The sequence below is a fragment of the Vipera berus genome, assembly GCF_964194415.1.
Source record: "Vipera berus genome assembly, chromosome: 1".
NCBI classification, from domain to species: Eukaryota; Metazoa; Chordata; class Lepidosauria; order Squamata; family Viperidae; genus Vipera; species Vipera berus.
Window position 1 is genome coordinate 334,149,197 of NC_138202.1, and position 18,797 is coordinate 334,167,993.

Consider the following 18,797-nt stretch of genomic DNA (forward strand, 5'->3'; position numbering starts at 1 on the left):
GAGGAACGGAGACCTGCAGAGGTTTGGGGAGGCGCCCAAACCTCCCCAAAGGTCGGCAGGAGGAACGGAGACCTGCCGAGGTTTGGGGAGGCGCCCAAACCTCCCCAAAGGTCGGCAGGAGGAACGGAGACCTGCCGAGGTTTGGGGAGGTTTGGGGAGGCGCCCAAACCTCCCCAAAGGTCGGCAGGAGGAACGGAGACCTGCCGAGGTTTGGGGAGGTTTGGGGAGGCGCCCAAACCTCCCCAAAGGTCGGCAGGAGGAACGGAGACCTGCCGACGTTTGGGGAGGCGCCCAAACCTCCCCAAAGGTCGGCAGGAGGAACGGAGACCTGCCGACGAGCCGCGGCCACACAGGGTATTCCTGTGTATTCAGGCTTGCAAAATGGCGGATCGAGCCTCTGCTGGCGGCAGAGGCTTGCAGAACGGCGGATCGGCTTATACTCGAGTCAATAACTTTTTCCAGTTTTTGGGGGTGAAATTGGGGGTCTCGGCTTATACTCGAGTCGGCTTATACTCAAGTATATACGGTACTTGTTTGAACTTGTCCTAGTTTTGTTTCCTTTTGGGTAATATTAACAGGATGTTAAGATGACTCTGGGTCAACTGCCGTATGTTAAGGATGTATATGATTTTATTCAGTATATTTCCAGGATTGGAATCTATCAAGTAATAGAACTGTGGATTAGAGGGCTTAGATTGGCTAAAGGGGTTAGTTTATATAATTGGCAGAAGAAATCTATTTTTGATTTGCTGCAGTATTGCTGATGTGTATTGCTTGCTAACCTTTAATTAGTCTTTGGGACAAAGATGACTCTGCAATTATATGGTAAAAGTTTTAAAAATATTTTATTTGTAATATGATTTCCAGTCCCCTTCCCTTTTCTTTATTGCTGTACTTTTTGATTTTGTAGTGGAGTTGATATTGATGGGGATTCTCAGTCATGCTGCTCATGATTGCCCTAAAGATGCTGTTCGAAAGACAACTGTTGCCTTTTGAACAGCAGCTTTGAATGGAGTTACAGGTAGTCCCCGAGGTGTGAGCCTAATAGAGCCTGCCCATTAGGCTCGTAATCGTCAAATGAATCAGACTCAATACTACAACATTTTAAAATCAAACTCATTAATTGAATCAAATGGGTCATTAAATGAACGAAGATTTGATTTACTATTTCCTCCGATGGCTGCCTGAAATGAGAGACTTTTTCCGCCGCTGCTGCAGGCTGTTTCCAGCCGCAAATCAGCTGTTTCTGGTTTCAGTAACCACAGTACTGTATTTAATGTTTTTCATATTTATTTATTTATTAGTTTAATACATTTTTTTAAACTTGAGTGACACCTCCTTCAAAATCAGAAAACATTGCAAAGATGTTTTCTTTGCACACTGCACAGAAAAAAAGGGTGCGTGTAGTGTGTATGTATAAAATTGCAACATGGTTTCATGACAAAGTGACACATAAGGGAGAATATGTCAAATTAAGCATTCAGGAGAAGTATATGCTCCTGCTACAACTGCAATAAAAGTAATAGTAAGACAGGTAAAAAATAGCAACGAGGGCAAGTGAGCGGCATTCAAGTGTCCAAATCTGAGCAGAAAGTTCAGAAATGCAAGCAATATTTCCAACTGTTAATTTCAGCTGACTATTTCAACATAACACATTAGACAATTCTTTTTTGTAGATCTTTTGCCTATGTCGCTGGTGTGTCATCCATGTGTGGCAACATAACTATCATTCCCTTCTTTGTTCCTTGTTTTTTTTAAAAGAGTTATTTTAATTTAAAAATTAAATGGGAAATTGTATGTTTAAATTGTATGGTAAACAGGTGTTTTTTTTAAAAAAAAAGTGGTCAAAAACAGTGATGAAGTTAAGCTGGGCAGGAAGAGAGCCTCTTTGGGAAGAGGTGCGAGTGGAGAAGCAGGTGAGGTAGCAGAGAACCAACTATCAGCCCACTTGGTATAAAAGACTCACCTTGAACTGCAAGATGGGTGACAAATAAATTTAACAAATAAATAAAATTTGTGCTTTTTTAAAAAAAAAAACAAGATCTTGTTTAATTAAATTTCAGGAGAAAGTAAAACACAACTTTTTGTTTGCCTTCTTTTCTGTCTAGGTAGCGCATCCGTCCTTTCCCAACCCTCGAAGGCGTCTTCGCTTACGTGACTTGGCCGAGAGAGTGGTGGATGCCTCAGAAAACGAGCAGGAGCTCAATAAGTTGCTTAATGAGGCCTTGCTGGAGAGGGAATCTGTGCAGGCGTAGGTCTCTTTCCCTTCCACCTTGGAGCTACGTGTGTGCTTTTTGCTCCATTCCAATGTTTTTTTTCTCTCTTCCTCTACCAGTTTGAATATTGCACTTACTCTCAGCAAATATCCACAGCTGTTTTGGTTTCAGATTTTCACCTTGATTCAGGTCCTTGTCTTACTTTGGTTGCTATTTTTTATTGTGGGAAACAATATTTTGGGGACTTACTGTATTTACTTTCTACTTTTCCTCTATCTTACATTTCAAGCTACAAATTCTCTTTATTTACGTTTGTGTGTTTATCATAAACTGGGCTAATTCATTTAGTTGAAAAAATATTTCCATCAACTGGTCTCAGTCTCTGCAATATAACTTAAAAAAAAAAAGCTTTGCACACAGCATTTAATAGAATGTGCCATTATTTTAGTCCTCATACACTTGTATAAAACTGAAGAACAAGCCATCCTCAGCATAGCCAGCTGACTTTGCAATCATGATTTAAGCTGATAAGGTGGTTTTTCAAAATAAAATCAAGACTTAAATAACATTCTAGGGGGATTTTAAAGAATTTCTTAGGGACATAGCAAGCCTCACAAGAAGTAACAGGGATCTGGCACGGCTGCTTTCTTCCTGAGGCCTCAAAGACATAATGTCAGAACTGAGATAGATGGGCCATTCTCATCTGGAATGAGGCAGCTTTTTATTTGCTGAGATCCGTGCCAGATCAGAACAAAGACCCTTCTAATCCAGCATTCTCCTAAGGCTAAGTAAAATTCCCTTGGAAGTCCACAAGCAGAATATTTCCTCCCAGTGGTAGGCAATTAAAGGCACAGTGATTTTGTTGAAGTCTCAGTAACATTGGACTACCATTTTACTAGTATTCTAAAAATCCCATATGTCCCAGATGAGGATCCTAACAATCTGACATGTTCTAAATATCTGACAGGCTAAAAGGCAGGTCCACCTATCGCCTATCCATGCGTTTCATTGATCCTGAGATGGAGACACGTTACTCTGTGGAAAAGGAGAAGCAGAGCGGGGCTGCCTTCAGCTGTTCATGTGTGGTCCTGTTCTTTACTGCTATGGTGGAGATCTTCATTGATCCACGGTTAGTACAGCTAGATCTGTGAAGCTGTGCCCTTTTCAAACAGGGTTGTTAGAATACAGGTAGTCCTTGACTTACGATCACAATTGGGACTGGAATATTCATTAATGTGAGGCATTGAGTCACTACACCCAATTTTACAATCTTTTTTGCTGTGGTTGATTTGGCTTGTCAGAAAGTGGTTGGGAAGGTTGCAAATGGTGATCACGTAATCCTGGGATGCTGCAACCATTGTAAATGTGAGCCAGTTGCCAAGTAAATAAATAAATAAATAAATAAACCTTTATTGTCAAAGTACAACATGTGTACATTGAGATTAGCTGAGCCTCCCCCCCCGTGCTCTCTCCCCCCAACACACAGTGACAACAAACCCTCCATCCTACCACACCATGTGAACCAACTACACAAGTGCCCAGATCATGATTATATGACTGAGGATCATATCTTTTAGCACTGATGTAACTTCGAACAGTTGCTAAATGAACGATTGTAAGTTGAGGACTACTTGTAGTGCTAAGGATGAAATTAAACATTTCATTACCAGATGGGACAGGTAATGTGGTTAATGTGGTGATACAGTGCCTGGAGGCTGATAAGTTCTGAATGGGGAGAAATAGGTTCTGAATGAAAACCCCCAAGTCAGACTCAGTTTGGGTTTATAGCCTATTTTTTCCAGGGATATTCAGGCCCTGACTCTGAATGGAGTTGTACTCTCCAGCTCAGAGGTCTGAAATTTAGGAAATTTCAAGACTGACAGCTTCTGCTTAAAGAGTAGGTAGTAACTGGGACTAGGAGGATTTTTGTTCATCTTATGTACTCATTACAAACAATATTGGCCAAAAAGCCCTGGTCACAGTCACTCATACCCTCATCACCTCCCACTGAGATTAATGTAAAATTCTCTACATGGAAGCTATAGCTGGTACAGAACGTGCCTGTCTCCCCTCTAGGGTAAACAGACGAAGAAACCTATATAATATAGGCTTAAAGCTACTTTTATTAGAACAGTTAATAGAATCTTGCAAGTCTGAATGTGTTTCCCTCCTCCATCCCTTCATGTGAATTTTATTAAGTTTGTTTCTTGAAATGGGCTTAAGCCAGGGGTGTCAAACTCAATTTCATTGAGGGCCGCATCAGCATTGCGGTTGCCCTCAGGTGGGTATGGCCAGGGTGGGTGTGGCCTACTGGGTGGGCATGGCTAGAGTGTGTATGGCCTACTGGGTGGGCGTGGCCAGCTCTACATCATTGGCATCAAGGGTGCCTATGGGGGCCTGGGCAGGAGTGGGACAGATCTGAGGGTCTCTGGCAGAAGGAGGGTCTCTGGGCCAGGGCCAAGGCAGTGGGGGCCGTTCCCTCACTGTTTCCAGGATGGCTTCGCGGGCCACATGAAACCACTTCGCGGGCCGGATCCGGCCCCCGGGCCTTGTGTTTGACATGTCTGGCTTAAGCCATATTTCTCTGATCATTGGCTTGTGAATGGATATTGCCACTGTCCTTCAAGGCCATTCCCTATTCCTTCTACAATATCACCTAAAGCAATGATCTCTCCTTTGGGAGCTAAATCAAGATGTTTGTAATTACCTTTAGAGTTATAGTTCCAGACCTGTTTAACTGAAGAACCCCCTTTTCTTGTATCTGCCCCTTAAACTAGATTAAATAGGACCAACTTCCTCCAGATCCTATGGGACTGTTACTTGGAAATTGGCATTTTTAGTACCTGTCTGTCCCCATTTTTTTGAACTCCTTCTGGCAAGAATTTGGTCAGCTTCATGCCTCTTGGGCTTTAGGACAATTGTGAAGACCTAACCTGTTTAGTCGTGCCCAGAACGAGGGTATGTGGGCACATGAAAATGGTGATTGCAGACATATAGCATTTACATGCATTTTTTCATTTTTATATTTTTGATGTTTTTATATATATTTGGGGTTAGTGTGTGTGTGTGTGTGTGTGTGTGTGTGTGTGTGTGAGTATTTTTATATCAGTCAGAAATAGGCAGCAAGCAACAAGAGTGAAACAATTTTATAAAATAATGCCAACAATTATGTGCCAAAATATTTTTTCATAACAGGGTATTTGACTACCTCTGCAATCAGAATAAAATATTGATCTTTGATCTTCCTCTTTACATCCAGTGGTTTCTTTTTTATTTCCTACTCTGCTGCAGGCTGCTAGCAAATTATGTGACATTTGTTGTTGGCGAAATCCTTCTACTCATCTTGACTCTCTGTTCTCTTGCTGCCATCTTTCCCAGGGTAAGGTCTCCTCCAAAACACCCTAACTATTGTAGGAATCTCACCCTTTGCTGTTCTTCAATGCCAATACAAAGTTTTTCTACCATACTACCAGAAATATTTGTGTTTCCATGAAAATATTCCTTATTTCAAGTTCTACATGAGCTATAATAGTAGGATTCCTATATTTGCTTCTTGTTTGTATGGATGTGCATATGTATTTACCGTATTTTCCGGCGTATAAGACGACTGGGCGTATAAGACGACCCCCGACCTTTGAGAAGATTTTCATGGGTTAAAAAGTCGTCTTATACGCCGGAAAATACGGTATGTGGATTTTCAGTTCTGTGACTTTCCATCTTGAGTGTGGATGGTGCCATTGTTTTCATATGGGTAGGATCAGTGTGTTTGATAGTCTTAATTTGGGAGGATTGCAGTTTTCCTTTTTTTCAGGTTTGTTTTCTAAAAATCTGGAAAACAGTATCATCAATTGTAATAAGTGGCAGGAGCTCTGGGGTGGTAAAAAGGCACTAAGGCAATTTTTCTGCTAATAATCTATAGTGTCTTCATAGCACCACTCAGCCATCACTGGAGTACTATGAAGTCTTTCCTTGTGGCTGTTATTTTGGGCAGAATTTGGGACAACAATGAATGAATAACTCTAGAAAATGCAATTAATTGCTAATAGGGAGATGGCTAAAGATGCTATGGACTGAGGCCACATTTTTTGCATGCAAAAAGTGGTAATGTTACTTAGTTACTGTCTCTCTTCCATCCCTATTCCCCATAGGAAATTAACATGATTCTTATTTTCCTAGTTTATCAGTGCTGGGTATTATATCAGTGCTATAATAAATTTAAATAAAGAAATAGTGCATTTTTATTATTACAGGTTTTCCCTAAAAAGCTCGTGTCTTTTTCCACATGGATTGACAGAACTCGTTGGGCCAGGAACACCTGGGCCATGTCTGCCATTTTCATCCTAACCATGGCTGACATTGTAGATATGGTAAGCAAAGATTAAAAAAAGACAGTTTTTCTTTCTTGATATCATTGTATCCTGCTAGCTTTCTAGCTGGAGGTGAAGAAAAAATTGAGAAAGGGTTAAAAATGGATTTTTAGTGAATAGATAATAGACAGGATTAATGTTTGTATCTTGCTCCCTCCTCATTCATTCTCCAAGGCTCCAAAGCAAATGTAAAAAAAACAAAACTTGAAACATCAAAACATCAAAAACATGGTCTTTTCTCCAGTCCTACATGACACCTGCTCTGAATTTCTTTTCTGGCTGAGTTGATAAGTGCATAAAGAGTTGTACAGTGGAAATCATTAAGGGAAATTAGTAAAAAGCCAGCTGCAGTTGATTATTTTTAGTACCTGTTAATAATTGGCCAGACCTTGAGCTCTTCTATGCTAAAATTGATATGGAAATACTGCTATTTTCAGGGTGGCAAACTTTGATGAGGTTTCCAAAAGGGTTGGGGGAAGAGAATGAAGGCTGTTTTTTTTCTTTCTGTCTCTCTCAAAAAAAATGGCACAAGGATTGTTTATTGCAGTGCCTTTTCTTTTTCCTATCCATTGCTGGCCATGTTTGGAACGGCGCATTGATAATGGAACTTGCTAAGGAGGATCAGTCTGGGCTTTGTTAATCCATCAGAAAACATCCAAGGTTTAAAAATCAATTAGACAAATCTTCAGATTGCCCTGTGGTGGCTCTTTTTTTATATCCTTTGATGGTTTAAAAGGCCCTTTGGGGTGATATGGTTTTTTTTTTAATGTAATGCATATTGAGCTTGAACAGGCTGCTTTGATAAATCAAAAAGGAAAGAGCTGGATGCGTAGAAAAAAGAGAGAAAACTGTCAGCAGAAAAGGGCAGCGGTCCACTGAGTCTGCGTTTGAGGATTTTTCTCTTTTGTTTTTTGCTTTCTTTTAAATTTTTTTAAAATTATCTTTATTTTTTTATTTTATTTTGGTTTTTTTTTAATCTTTTAATTTTGGTTGAATGGTGGACATGTGATTATCCCATGCATGTTTACTGATGAATGATCAGCTACCTTTCCCTGGAAGTTGATTCCAAACTTCCACTACTCTTTTTGTGAAGTAATACTTTCTAACATTACTTTTCAACTGCCCTCCTGTCAGTCTCAGATTATGCCTCCGTGTTGATTTCTGCTTCATATTGAAAATACTGCCATCTAGAACCTTATTCCACACCCTTAATATATTTAACGGTTTCGATCGTGTTCCTCCTTTCTTTTCTGCCCTCCGGGCTGTACATATTCAGTTCCTCCAGTCTCTCCTGATATGTTTTGTTCCTCAGACCTTGCACCATTTTGGCCGTCTCTGAACTCATTCAATCTTAACGATATCTTTTTAAAGTGAGGTCTCCAGAACTGGACACCGTATTCCAAATGGGAGTCTGACTAAAGTCCTATACAGTGGGATTAGGACATCCTTTTTCTGCTGGTGATCCTCTAGTGCTGTACCCCAGAATTTTGTTTGCCTTCACAGTTGCCACAGTGTTTACTCATTTTGCACTCACCTGCTGTGAGCACACCGAAATCTTTTTTGGGTGTTGTTTTTCTGTTGTTCTGTCTTCCACTGTACCATTCAATGCTGTATTGCATATGGTGCTTTCGTTATTTATTGTTACTGATTGTTTTAAAGTGGGTATGAATCACACTTCAACTTGTTAGGGTATGAAGTCACATGATTTTAGAAAAAAACCCAGCAATAAATGTAGTCTAAAAATAAAGATAAAGGGTTGAAGACGAAAGAGAGGCTGTAACTTAAAATATTAAATGTATGTATTCTGCTCCAGATTTACTTGTCTGAGTACAGGGAAACACACTGGAAGAAATTAGAGCAAACTTAAAATGTGCTTTCAGCGTTTTGCTGAATCACAAGTGAATAGAGTTCATTAACCAATTGTGGGCTAGAAATATAGAATGTTCAGTGATGTATTTTACAAACAGAAATGGGGATATTTATCCCTACAATAGGAAGTGACTGTTACTGAAACTACTTGACATGATTAGTGCTTATGTGTATTATGTATAGCACCTAAAGAAAGGAGTAACCAAAGATTTTCTGTGGGCTGTGGTATGTAGGCATAGCACATGTTGATTGAAAAAATATAGGTGATCACAAAAAAATGTTTTCTGTATTCATGTGCTAGTATCTAATAGTTCTCCAGATATTGCATTTTTAGATGGAAGGAATTTTTTCTTCTTCACTGGAAAATTAGGTTCTTGAAAACAGAGGACAGCCTAACCCCTTTTCTTTTGTTTCAACAGCTCAGTTGCCAGCAGTATTACACTATTGTCAATAATACAGTTCCAGCAGTGCTTCCAAGTGGTTGTGTAGAGAATCCCAAATACTACAGCTACATAGCAGTGTTGGCACTCATTGCAACAATAATGCTGGTGCAAGTCAGCCACATGGTCAAGCTCACTCTGATGGTGATGATCACAGGGGCAGTGGGAGTGGTCAACATTCTGGCCTGGCAACAGATCTTTGACAGATATGATCAGGAGCGATTCCAGGAGAACATGTAAGAAATTTCAAGGTCAAAAATGTCATGGGAGTGTGCTTAGGGTAATATTGGGCTTAGGTCATATCTGAAGTGAAAAGAGGCTAATAATAACTTGTTCACTATTTTGTTACTTTTGGTATGCATTGCTCTTTTAAATTATTTAATTAATTTTAATGTATGATACATCATCAATAAATGTCAGACTTACATAGCAACATAAAGAGACTCCATAGATTAAGTGATTTAAATCATAAATTTCATTGGAGGAGAAGGTTAGAAGAAGTGAAGATGCTAGTCTATTGGTTGAGGTGCTTAAGCTTACGAATCAGGAACTATGGAAGCTCACTGAGTGACTTTGGGTTGATTCCTCACTCTAAACCCAAACTTCTTCATAGGATTGTTGTCGTGGAGGAAGTTGTGTATGTTCCATCTTGAGTTCCTGAAAGAAAGACAGGATAAAAATATAACAAGTAGACAGTACAAGAAAGTGCATTCCATTCAATTTCATATATTTAGATGTGGGTTCCAGAATGAAGAATCTGGGGTTCCAAATCCTGGAATTTTTAAATAAAGAATTTGGAAGAAAGAGGGAGAGTAAGGTAACAAGGTAGTAAGGTTTTGTTCTTTGAATTCAGGAAGACTAGCTTTGGATGCAGAGAATCCTAAAAACTTGTTTTGACTTTGCTGCAATGCATTTTTTTTCTTTGAAACTATATGTAAAATACTCCTAAATTTCCATGAGCTTTGCTTGCTTGTTGAATGAAGTTAGAACTGAAGTTGCATACTATCTTCAGCTGAATTAACATGTCACTCTTTCTCAGACTACAGTTAGTCCTTAACTTATAACCTGTTGCTTAGTGACCATTCAAAATTACGAAGGACCCTCCTCCTAAAGGTAGTTATGACCCATATTTGAAGTTCCAACACCTTCCCACCCTGTGTGATCACAATTTGGGCTCTTGGCAACTGGTCCATATTTGTGGCCTTTTGCAGTGTCCTGCAGTCATGTGACTATGGTTTATGAAACTTTTTTTGCAGGAAACTGGTGTTTACCTCCGGTTCCAGCAAAATAAAAAAAAGGCCATTGTGGACAATGGGTTCACTTAACAAATGTGGCATTCACTTAAGGACTGTGGCATTTGCTTTACAATCACTGCAAAAAAGTTGTAGAATTGAAACAGTCCCATAGGTGCTTTGACTTATGACTGTCATGACATAGGTCGGAAATTCCGCCGCTTGGGGTGTGTGTGAAAGCCCTAATAAGCAGGCATATACATAGAATGAAGGCTACTGCTAAGCTTGTAAGCCGCCCTGAGTCTTCGGAGAAGGGCGGGATATAAATGGAATTAAAATAAATAAAATAAATAAATAAATTCCAGGCTCCTTTACAATTGTAAATCGAAGATTACCTGTACTCTCATTATAAATGTGGCAGTCCAATTCTATATGCACGTTCCTTCAGATATTTCTCCTGTGTGTAGAGAGCAAGTTGACAGGCCTGCTTTTCCTCTCGTGCTTGTTTTCTATGTAGATCTTTCCACCTGCAGATTGAAGTGAAGATTTCAGGAATTCAGGAAGATCTTGATCTCATGCCTTGGCTGAACATGTACTTCAACCTTTCAAGTTTTCTAACTGTGAATCTTGTTCGTTTGCTTTTCAGGATTTCACTAGTTCCATCAAAGTATTCCATGACAGCCATGATCTTGGTGATGATGCTCAGTTTCTACTATTTCTCACGTCATGTGAGTAGTTTGCTAAATTTCTTATTTTAGGCAGTTGGCACCTTGGGAGTTCAGTTTGCCATCAGATTCTGTTAGGGTAACTGTATTTCTGTATTTCTTAGCATTTTAGTATTTCAGGGTGCCTTATCTATCTTCGCTTGCCTTTACTTTCATAAATATGCAATCTTTCCAGTCATACTGGAGGACAGCTTAAATGGGAAAGATGTCTCTCTTCCTAGAAACTGTGGAGTCAACTTTTATTTGAAACCCAAAAGTTCTGGATTCTACTGCTTCGTGGCAAAAAAATCACATAAAAAGTGGTCCTGTTCTTAGAACATATATTTCTGTACATATGTACTTTTTTGCATTCAGATAATAAGATTCATTCATAACATAAATGATTCAACTTGGTAGTGGCATCGCTTTTTAGTATCATTGAGGAATAAAAGATAATATCAAATTTTAACGTGGGATTTTGGACTACATTATCAGAGTGACATTTTCCCCCCTCTCCCTCCCCTGCTCCAGGTAGAAAAGTTGGCTAGGATTTTATTCTTATGGAAGATTGATGTTCATAGCCAGAAGGAGCGTGTGTATGAGATGCGGCGCTGGAATGAGGCTCTTGTCACCAACATGCTGCCAGAACACGTGGCACGCCATTTTCTTGGCTCTAAGAAACGAGATGAGGTACATATTGGAAAACAAGCAGTTCATGGAGAAAACAGTATGCAAGTAGGATTTTTTTTTGTTAAAGGGATGATAGGCAGAAGTGGGAATTAAATCAAGCCTGTGTTGGCAACTCGGTATACTCCAGAGTATAGATCATGTTATAGTTACTAAGACTAGAGATAACCAGTTTGTTACTCACACCATTAAATTATTTTCTTCCAGGAAGGCATACAATTGATGTATTAACCAAAGGTGATAAAGGCACTGCTAGCTGTTGCCTCCTTCAGGGAAATACAATACTATAAACTAGAAGACAATGTAGAAATTATGAGTTGAGATTGGATATAATGTTGCATTGCACAATTGAGTACATGAAGACAATTATGCCTGAATATAGAAGCACCATTTATCTATTTTAATTTCCTCACCTTTCTTGCCTTCTTGTGTAGGAGCTGTATAGTCAGTCTTACGATGAAATTGGTGTTATGTTTGCCTCTATCCCCAACTTTGCCGACTTCTACACAGAGGAAAGTATAAATAATGGCGGGATTGAGTGCCTTCGCTTCCTCAATGAAATAATCTCAGATTTTGATGCGGTGAGTCAGCTTTAATCAATAGGCTAAAGTACCCTCTTGATCAGTTGGCCCAAAGAAAATCAATTACTTATTCTAAGAGTTGTCCTTGAAGAGATAAGCTTCCTGTGTTAGGAACTGGCCGATCTGGCTTGCATTACTGAGACCTGGTTGGGCCCAGAGGGAGGTGTCCCTCTGACTGAACTATGTTTGTTGTTCATATATATCAACACCCCTCTCATGTATGCCTTGCTAGCATCCCACACCATGTCCATAGAAGTACCTTTGTTCATATTAGTTTCAAAAAAATCCTTCATCCGCTGTTTACATTCTTCCACATTCCTCTGATTTCTAAACAAATTCTCATTTAGCGAAGGTTGTTGAGAGTGTGGTGGCACATCAGCTTCCTCTGTTCCTGGAGGAAGCGGATTATCTGGACCCTTACCAATCGGGCTTTAGGCCCGGGTACAGCACGGAGAAGGCATTGGTCGCACTGGTGAATGATCTCTGGCGGGCTCGGGACAGGGGTTGCTCCTCTGTCCTAGTCCTATTAGACTTCTCAGCGGCTTTTGATACCATCGACCATGGTATCCTACTGCGGCGCCTCAGGGGGTTGGGAGTGGGTGGTACTGTTTTACAGTGGTTCTCCTCCTACCTCCTGGGTCGTTCGCATTCGGTGTAGGCAGGGGGGCAGAGGTCGGCCTCGAGGCCTCTCATTTGTGGAGTCCCTCAGGGGTCGGTCCTCTCGCCCCTTCTGTTCAACATCTATATGAAGCCGCTGGGTGAGATCATTCGTGATTTTGGGGTGGTGTATCATCAGTACGCTGATGATACCCAGCTTTTTATTTCCACCCCAGATCAACCCGGTGATGCCCTTGACGTGATGTCCCGTTGCCTGGAGGCGGTGAGGGTCTGGTTGGGGAGGAACAGGCTTCGTCTAAATCCCGACAAGACCGAGTGGCTGTGCATACCGGCATCTCGGGTTGTCCATTCTATTCCATCTTTATCTATAAGGGAAGAGGTGTTACCCCCCGTAGATAGGGCTCGCAACTTGGGTGTCCTCCTTGACTCACAGCTCAGTTTAGAAGATCATATAGGAGCTGTGACCAGGGGGGCTTTTGCCCAGGTTCGCCTGGTGCGCCAGTTGCGGCACTATTTGGACCGAGATGCCCTACGCACAGTCACTCATGCGCTCGTGACCTCTTGGATAGACTACTGCAACACTCTCTACATGGGGCTGCCCTTGAATACCACTCGGAGGCTCCAACTGGTGCAGAATGCGGCCGCGTGAGTTGTGATGGGGGTCTCCCGATACTCCCATGTAACACCTCTGCTCCGCGAGCTGCATTGGCTTCCAGTTGTCTTCCAGGTGAGATTCAAGGTGCTGGTGATGACCTATAAAGCCCTAAATGGCATGGGCCTGGATTATTTACGGGAGTACCTTTTGCCGGCGTTAACTTCCCATCATCCTGTGTGTTCCCACAGAGAGGGCATCCTCAGGGTGCCGTCGGTCAGGGAATGTCGACTGGCAGCCCCCAGGGGGAGAGCATTCTCTGTGGGTGCGCCTACCCTCTGGAATCAGCTCCCTGTTGAGCTCCGGATGGCTCCCGACCTTCGCTCTTTTCGCCACGACCTGAAGACTTAGCTATTTGAACTTGCCGGCCTGGATTGAGGGATTGAGATTTTAGATTTTAGATTTTAAATTTTAGAACATGTTTTATTGTTTAGGGCTACTTGGTTTAATTTATTTTAATTTTTGTATATTATGTGTTGTATATAGTGTTTTAATTGCCCTGTACACCGCCCCGAGTCCTTCGGGAGCGGGGCGGTATATAAATCCAAATAATAAATAAATAAATAAATAAACTATGAGTTTCATTACATAGCAATATTGAAATCTGTTATTTTACCTAAACTATCTGCTGTATTGATTGTCGTCAATTGGTAAAACTTGGATTTTCATAATACAGCTCTGTTTTATCAATTTCTATCTTGCTTTTGGTGCTAGTGCTGAAGAAAAAAAAAGTTATGTGCCAAACACTCTCTCAAAACCAATTTACAGGTGATCCATAAAAGTAAAACCATGTTGAAGAACAACATTGTAATTAAATTATCAGCTTGTTTTAGCACCAGTAACATTTTCAGGAATTCCTCATGTCCTCAAACCTCATGACAAGTCCACTATCCGAAGCAAGAAAGGCACAGATTCAAAACATTGACCGTGTTCTTATTTCATAAGAATAGAGATAATTGCCATTCCTACACCAAATGTATTAAAAAGGTTTTTACATCGTATATTTAATACAGTCTTCTGCCAAGTCAAGGTATCTACTTTTTTTTTTTTTTGCCAAAGTAGCATTTTCCCAACCTGCTTTAGTGGGCCACTCAGCGTAAAACAGGCATTCAATAGCCAGTTGTCAGTGGAGATAGCCAAAATCTGCTTCCTCCTTTGAAAGATCCAGTTGTGCCCATATTAATTACATACTGGATTTGCAAGATACCAGAGGAAGTGATCTGTGTTGATCTTGCCACCTATCACTTTACTATATATCATAAATGTTCATCCCCTTCAAAAAGGGAAATAAGATCATGTGAATTCAAAATCTGTGCTCCTGAGCCTTGGCAGTAAATGTCCATGCCACATATCTTTATTGCGTTGATAAATTTAAGCATGCAAATCTAACATATGCACATACAGCATATTTCCTTCCAAGTTATTGCTTATATTATATGCTTCGTGTTCTGGGAAGTATCTGTATACCATTTTTTTCATGAGGCACACATGGTAGGGAATAGTGCAGTCCTGTATAAATGTGTCTAGGTATATGTTGCATTACATTAATAGGATTTATGTCTCAGCAGACATGTATAAGATTGCATTGTAAGGTCAAGAATTGGTCCTCATTGTTTCTGATCAGCTCCATAGCATCACAAATCTACCTTCCTGACTGATTTATTGATCCTTGCAATAATTACGAGATCTCTTACTCTCACAGCTCCTGGATGATCCCCAGTTCCGATGCATCACTAAAATCAAAACCATTGGCAGTACATACATGGCAGCTTCTGGTGTGACACCCGATGTCAACAGCAATGGTTACAACACTGTTAAGGTAAGCAATGAAAGGAAGACAGAAGAATTACGACTGTGGAAGTACCCATCCATACCCACGGTCACAACTCACTGCAGACTTAACCCAACTCATCCAAGAATGGAACTGATGTTGAGAACTAGCTAAAGGGCTATAGGAGCCACATCTTAATAATCAGATATGATTTGTTTGAATTTGTTATGGCTGCCCATTCCAACAGACTCTGGGCAGCTTACAAAAAATTCTAATACAAAATGAAAACAATTAAAAATATGGACAAAATGAAACAGCCGAGACTCAAAAACCTTGCAGGTCATTAGGAAATGCTTTTTTAATATATGCATATACATTTAATGAAGTCTAACATGTATAAGAGATTTGGGAGCTATGCTTATTCAAGGTAGCTCGTAATAAAATTTAAAACTGGAGAAGTGTTCCTCTTCTGATTTTTTTTTTTTACTTTTGATGTTTTGCCTTCCCTAGAAGGAAGATCTTTCAGAAAAGGAGCGCTGGCAACATTTGGCAGATCTTGCAGACTTTGCCTTAGCCATGAAAGAGACCTTGATGAACATTAACTATCAGTCCTTCAATAACTTCATGCTGCGAATAGGCAAGTGGGATATCCTATGTAATGAATATGGGCTAGCTGGGACTAATCTCAGTACACTGGAACAATGCAATTGATTAATATCAGACTCAGGGCAAAAGGAATGCTTACACAAGGCATATTACCAGATAATAGCTGTTAGGTTAGATGGCTTTAATGGACGCTCTAAAGCAGGGGTCTTCAAACTCGGCCCTTTTATGACTCATGGACTTCAACTCCCAGAATTCCTCAGCCAGGCACACTGGCTGAGGAATTCTGGGAGTTGAAGTCCATGAGTCATAAAAGGGCCGAGTTTGAAGACCTCTGCTCTAAAGGATAAAGAGGAGGAAAAATCTATTTGCCAAATGTTCCAAAATGTTCCCTTTTTTAAATACTAATACCTGAGGAACAACAGTGAAGTGGGAAGGTCACTACTGCACTCATAGTTCTAGGCTCCCGAGCCTAGATTTGACTGGGTACTGTGAAATATAGTGTCCTGATTTCCTGGAATCATTGTTCAAATCCATCAGGGATTTTAGCTTTCCCTACTTGTGGTCTTGTTCTGGCTCCGAGGCAGACTTAAAAGTACTGTTGAATACTTGATGCATTTGTTTCTCACTCTTTTTTTGTTATAATGTACTGACAGGCATGAATAAAGGAGCAGTGCTAGCAGGGGTGATTGGTGCCCGTAAACCTCACTATGATATTTGGGGGAACACTGTGAATGTGGCAAGCCGGATGGAGTCCACAGGTGTCATGGGAAACATACAGGTGGGGAAACTCTTTTGCTTTGATGGGGACAACAGGAAGGTTTCTGAAAATGGTGGCAGTTAACTGTGATTATACACTTCTGACTATAACTGTATTAAGGTCAGGTTTAATGACTATTGTGTAGTAAGGGCAGAAAGGGTTAGAAACTGTGTCCCCAGATGGAGACAGTAGGAATCAATATGCATAGCAGCATTGTATGGAATCTCATTATTTCTTATATATTAGGATGATCTGAAAAGGTACAAGAAACTTATCTAAAATGGTTTCTCAGTTCACCTCAGTGCAGATTAAAATGAGAGGTCTGTCTAAGTCAGACAATGGACGGGGCATTTTAAAGGAATTATATTCCAGTCACACTGAATGCCAATCTGCTCTTAAGAGACATCAGACAATCAATTGGGTTCGCCCAGATATAATGGACTACACAACCATTGTAATTCGCAATCAATGCACTGGTCATGCTGATTGAAGTTGATCAGAATATATCGGCAAAGTTACTTAAGTTGGGGAACCCAGAGATAAGGAAGAATTGTTATAATGGTGAGGGAACTGACTTCCCACAGACCCTTGCCTGCCATCATTGACCTTCAGAAACTGCTGTTAAACAGAGAAGGAACTCCAAGATTCTCCAGAAGACAGGTTGGAAACTTCCAAAAAGAAAGGAGACTCCTTTCTTTAAAATGGCATTGTTGCTGTCGGTTGTGTAGCATTTTAACGAAGTCCCAACTAAAAATATATATTTAATAATTTAATGATTAATGCTGTGTGCTTATATACTCTCCCCTCCTGAAAATCAGGAAGTGATTTCAGGTAAATAACAACAGTTTCCAAAGTGATGAAACATAACTTAGTAGAACATATATCCATAGTATGCATTTTCCTGGTTGCATGCTCCAAGAGGGTGTATTTATGGATCTTTGTAGAATTTTCTGTCTGCATTTATTTTCTTTTTGATGAGGTTTGACGTATCCTCATTTCACAATATAACACAACCTTTGTAGTTCACTTCTTTGGGGTCAGTTAAAAAGGTGGGTAAAATAGTGATACGAAAACCAAAACAGCCTAAAAAGAAACAGTTGGTTGATAAGACTTAGCTGCAACCTGTTTGATTACATCTGTGTATTCTCTGTTTTTTAGGTGGTGGAAGAAACTCACTTTATCTTGAAAGAGTATGGCTTCCGCTTTGTGCGTCGAGGGCACATTTACGTCAAAGGCAAAGGTGACTTGCTGACCTATTTTATGAAAGGACGTGAAAAGCAAGGTTCCTTTATCAATGGTTCATGTGTGACTTTGCCTCATCAGGTGGTTGACAGTTCTTGAACTTCTCACACTCTACATGCAAATAGCAGAAAAAAGCAGGTACCTCTGTAACGCCCAAAGACAAACTGCTTTCAGCACCTGCTGCTCTGGATGGGAGATTGGTATATACACCATTAATAGATTCACAGGAAATCACCCCTTTGCTTGTTCCTTTCTTCTTGAACATTTATTATTTGCAAAGGGGCTCCCTTGACATCAGTTTGCATTTGTCTGTTGATATAGAAAGGGCAGTAGAAAGGAGGTTTCGATAGGAAGAATCCTGCCTTTTGCACAAATACGTGGCTTCTTGCACATTCAGGCCCGGAGGTAATAGAATTCTCACTGCAGCCTTGCTTGGCTAGATCACTCTGCATTATCTCTTTAGTTCAAATGTGCAGTGGTTTTAATTTTCCATTGATCCAAGCTCTGCATAGACTTCTTTGTAAAAACAAATGCAAGTTCCGAAGGGGCACTACAAATGGGCAGATGAACTGGGAAAAATGCATAAGGTTCACACTTGGTTCAAATGGAGTTAATAATTGCCTCAAAACAGGCAAATAGCAGAAAGGAAAAAGAACACGTGAAATCTTTTTCATTGAACAAGATGCTCTATTTTGGAGGGGAAAAGGGAGAGATCATTCATGTATATGAATGGTAATATATAGATATATACGATAATATATATGAGAACAGATACCTTTATATTTTTAATGCATCTTAATTGTGAAAGTAAGGTGCCTCTTTCAGGCTGTGCCTTGCATCCCTTTCTGCCCTCAACTTTGCTGATGCTTTAAAAGGAAGAGATTTATACAGCCTGAACCAAGGCTGTTTTATTAAAAGCCTTCATCTGATTGTTATGTTGAAATAAAAAATTATGTAATTTGTTTAGTTTCTCAAATAGACTCAGTTTGATTTTAAAATTGCTGTCTCTTGTTTTCTTTTGGGGAGAAAAAGGGGGTTGTGTCATTCACTCTAAG

At 40.2% G+C, this 18,797-nt stretch overlaps 1 protein-coding gene across 4 annotated transcripts in view; it reads left to right on the top strand.

The window, feature by feature from the left end:
• ADCY3 (adenylate cyclase 3) overlaps positions 1-18,797 on the top strand; it is a 97,710-nt gene that overhangs the window by 67,712 nt on the left and 11,201 nt on the right. For 2 of the 4 annotated variants that reach the window (XM_081326994.1, XM_081326991.1), the window contains 12 exons: positions 2,109-2,251; positions 3,184-3,345; positions 5,508-5,595; positions 6,467-6,583; positions 8,872-9,128; positions 10,771-10,852; positions 11,360-11,518; positions 11,950-12,096; positions 15,069-15,185; positions 15,648-15,774; positions 16,397-16,521; positions 17,659-18,734. In XM_081326994.1, coding sequence (XP_081183120.1) covers positions 2,109-2,251; positions 3,184-3,345; positions 5,508-5,595; positions 6,467-6,583; positions 8,872-9,128; positions 10,771-10,852; positions 11,360-11,518; positions 11,950-12,096; positions 15,069-15,185; positions 15,648-15,774; positions 16,397-16,521; positions 17,659-17,841 — 1,707 coding nt within the window. In that variant the 3' untranslated portion in view covers positions 17,842-18,734. Of the gene's footprint in view, positions 1-2,108; positions 2,252-3,183; positions 3,346-5,507; positions 5,596-6,466; positions 6,584-8,871; positions 9,129-10,770; positions 10,853-11,359; positions 11,519-11,949; positions 12,097-15,068; positions 15,186-15,647; positions 15,775-16,396; positions 16,522-17,658; positions 18,735-18,797 lie in introns of those variants that run through there. The other 2 variants (XM_081326993.1, XM_081326992.1) reach the window with 1 other exon arrangement.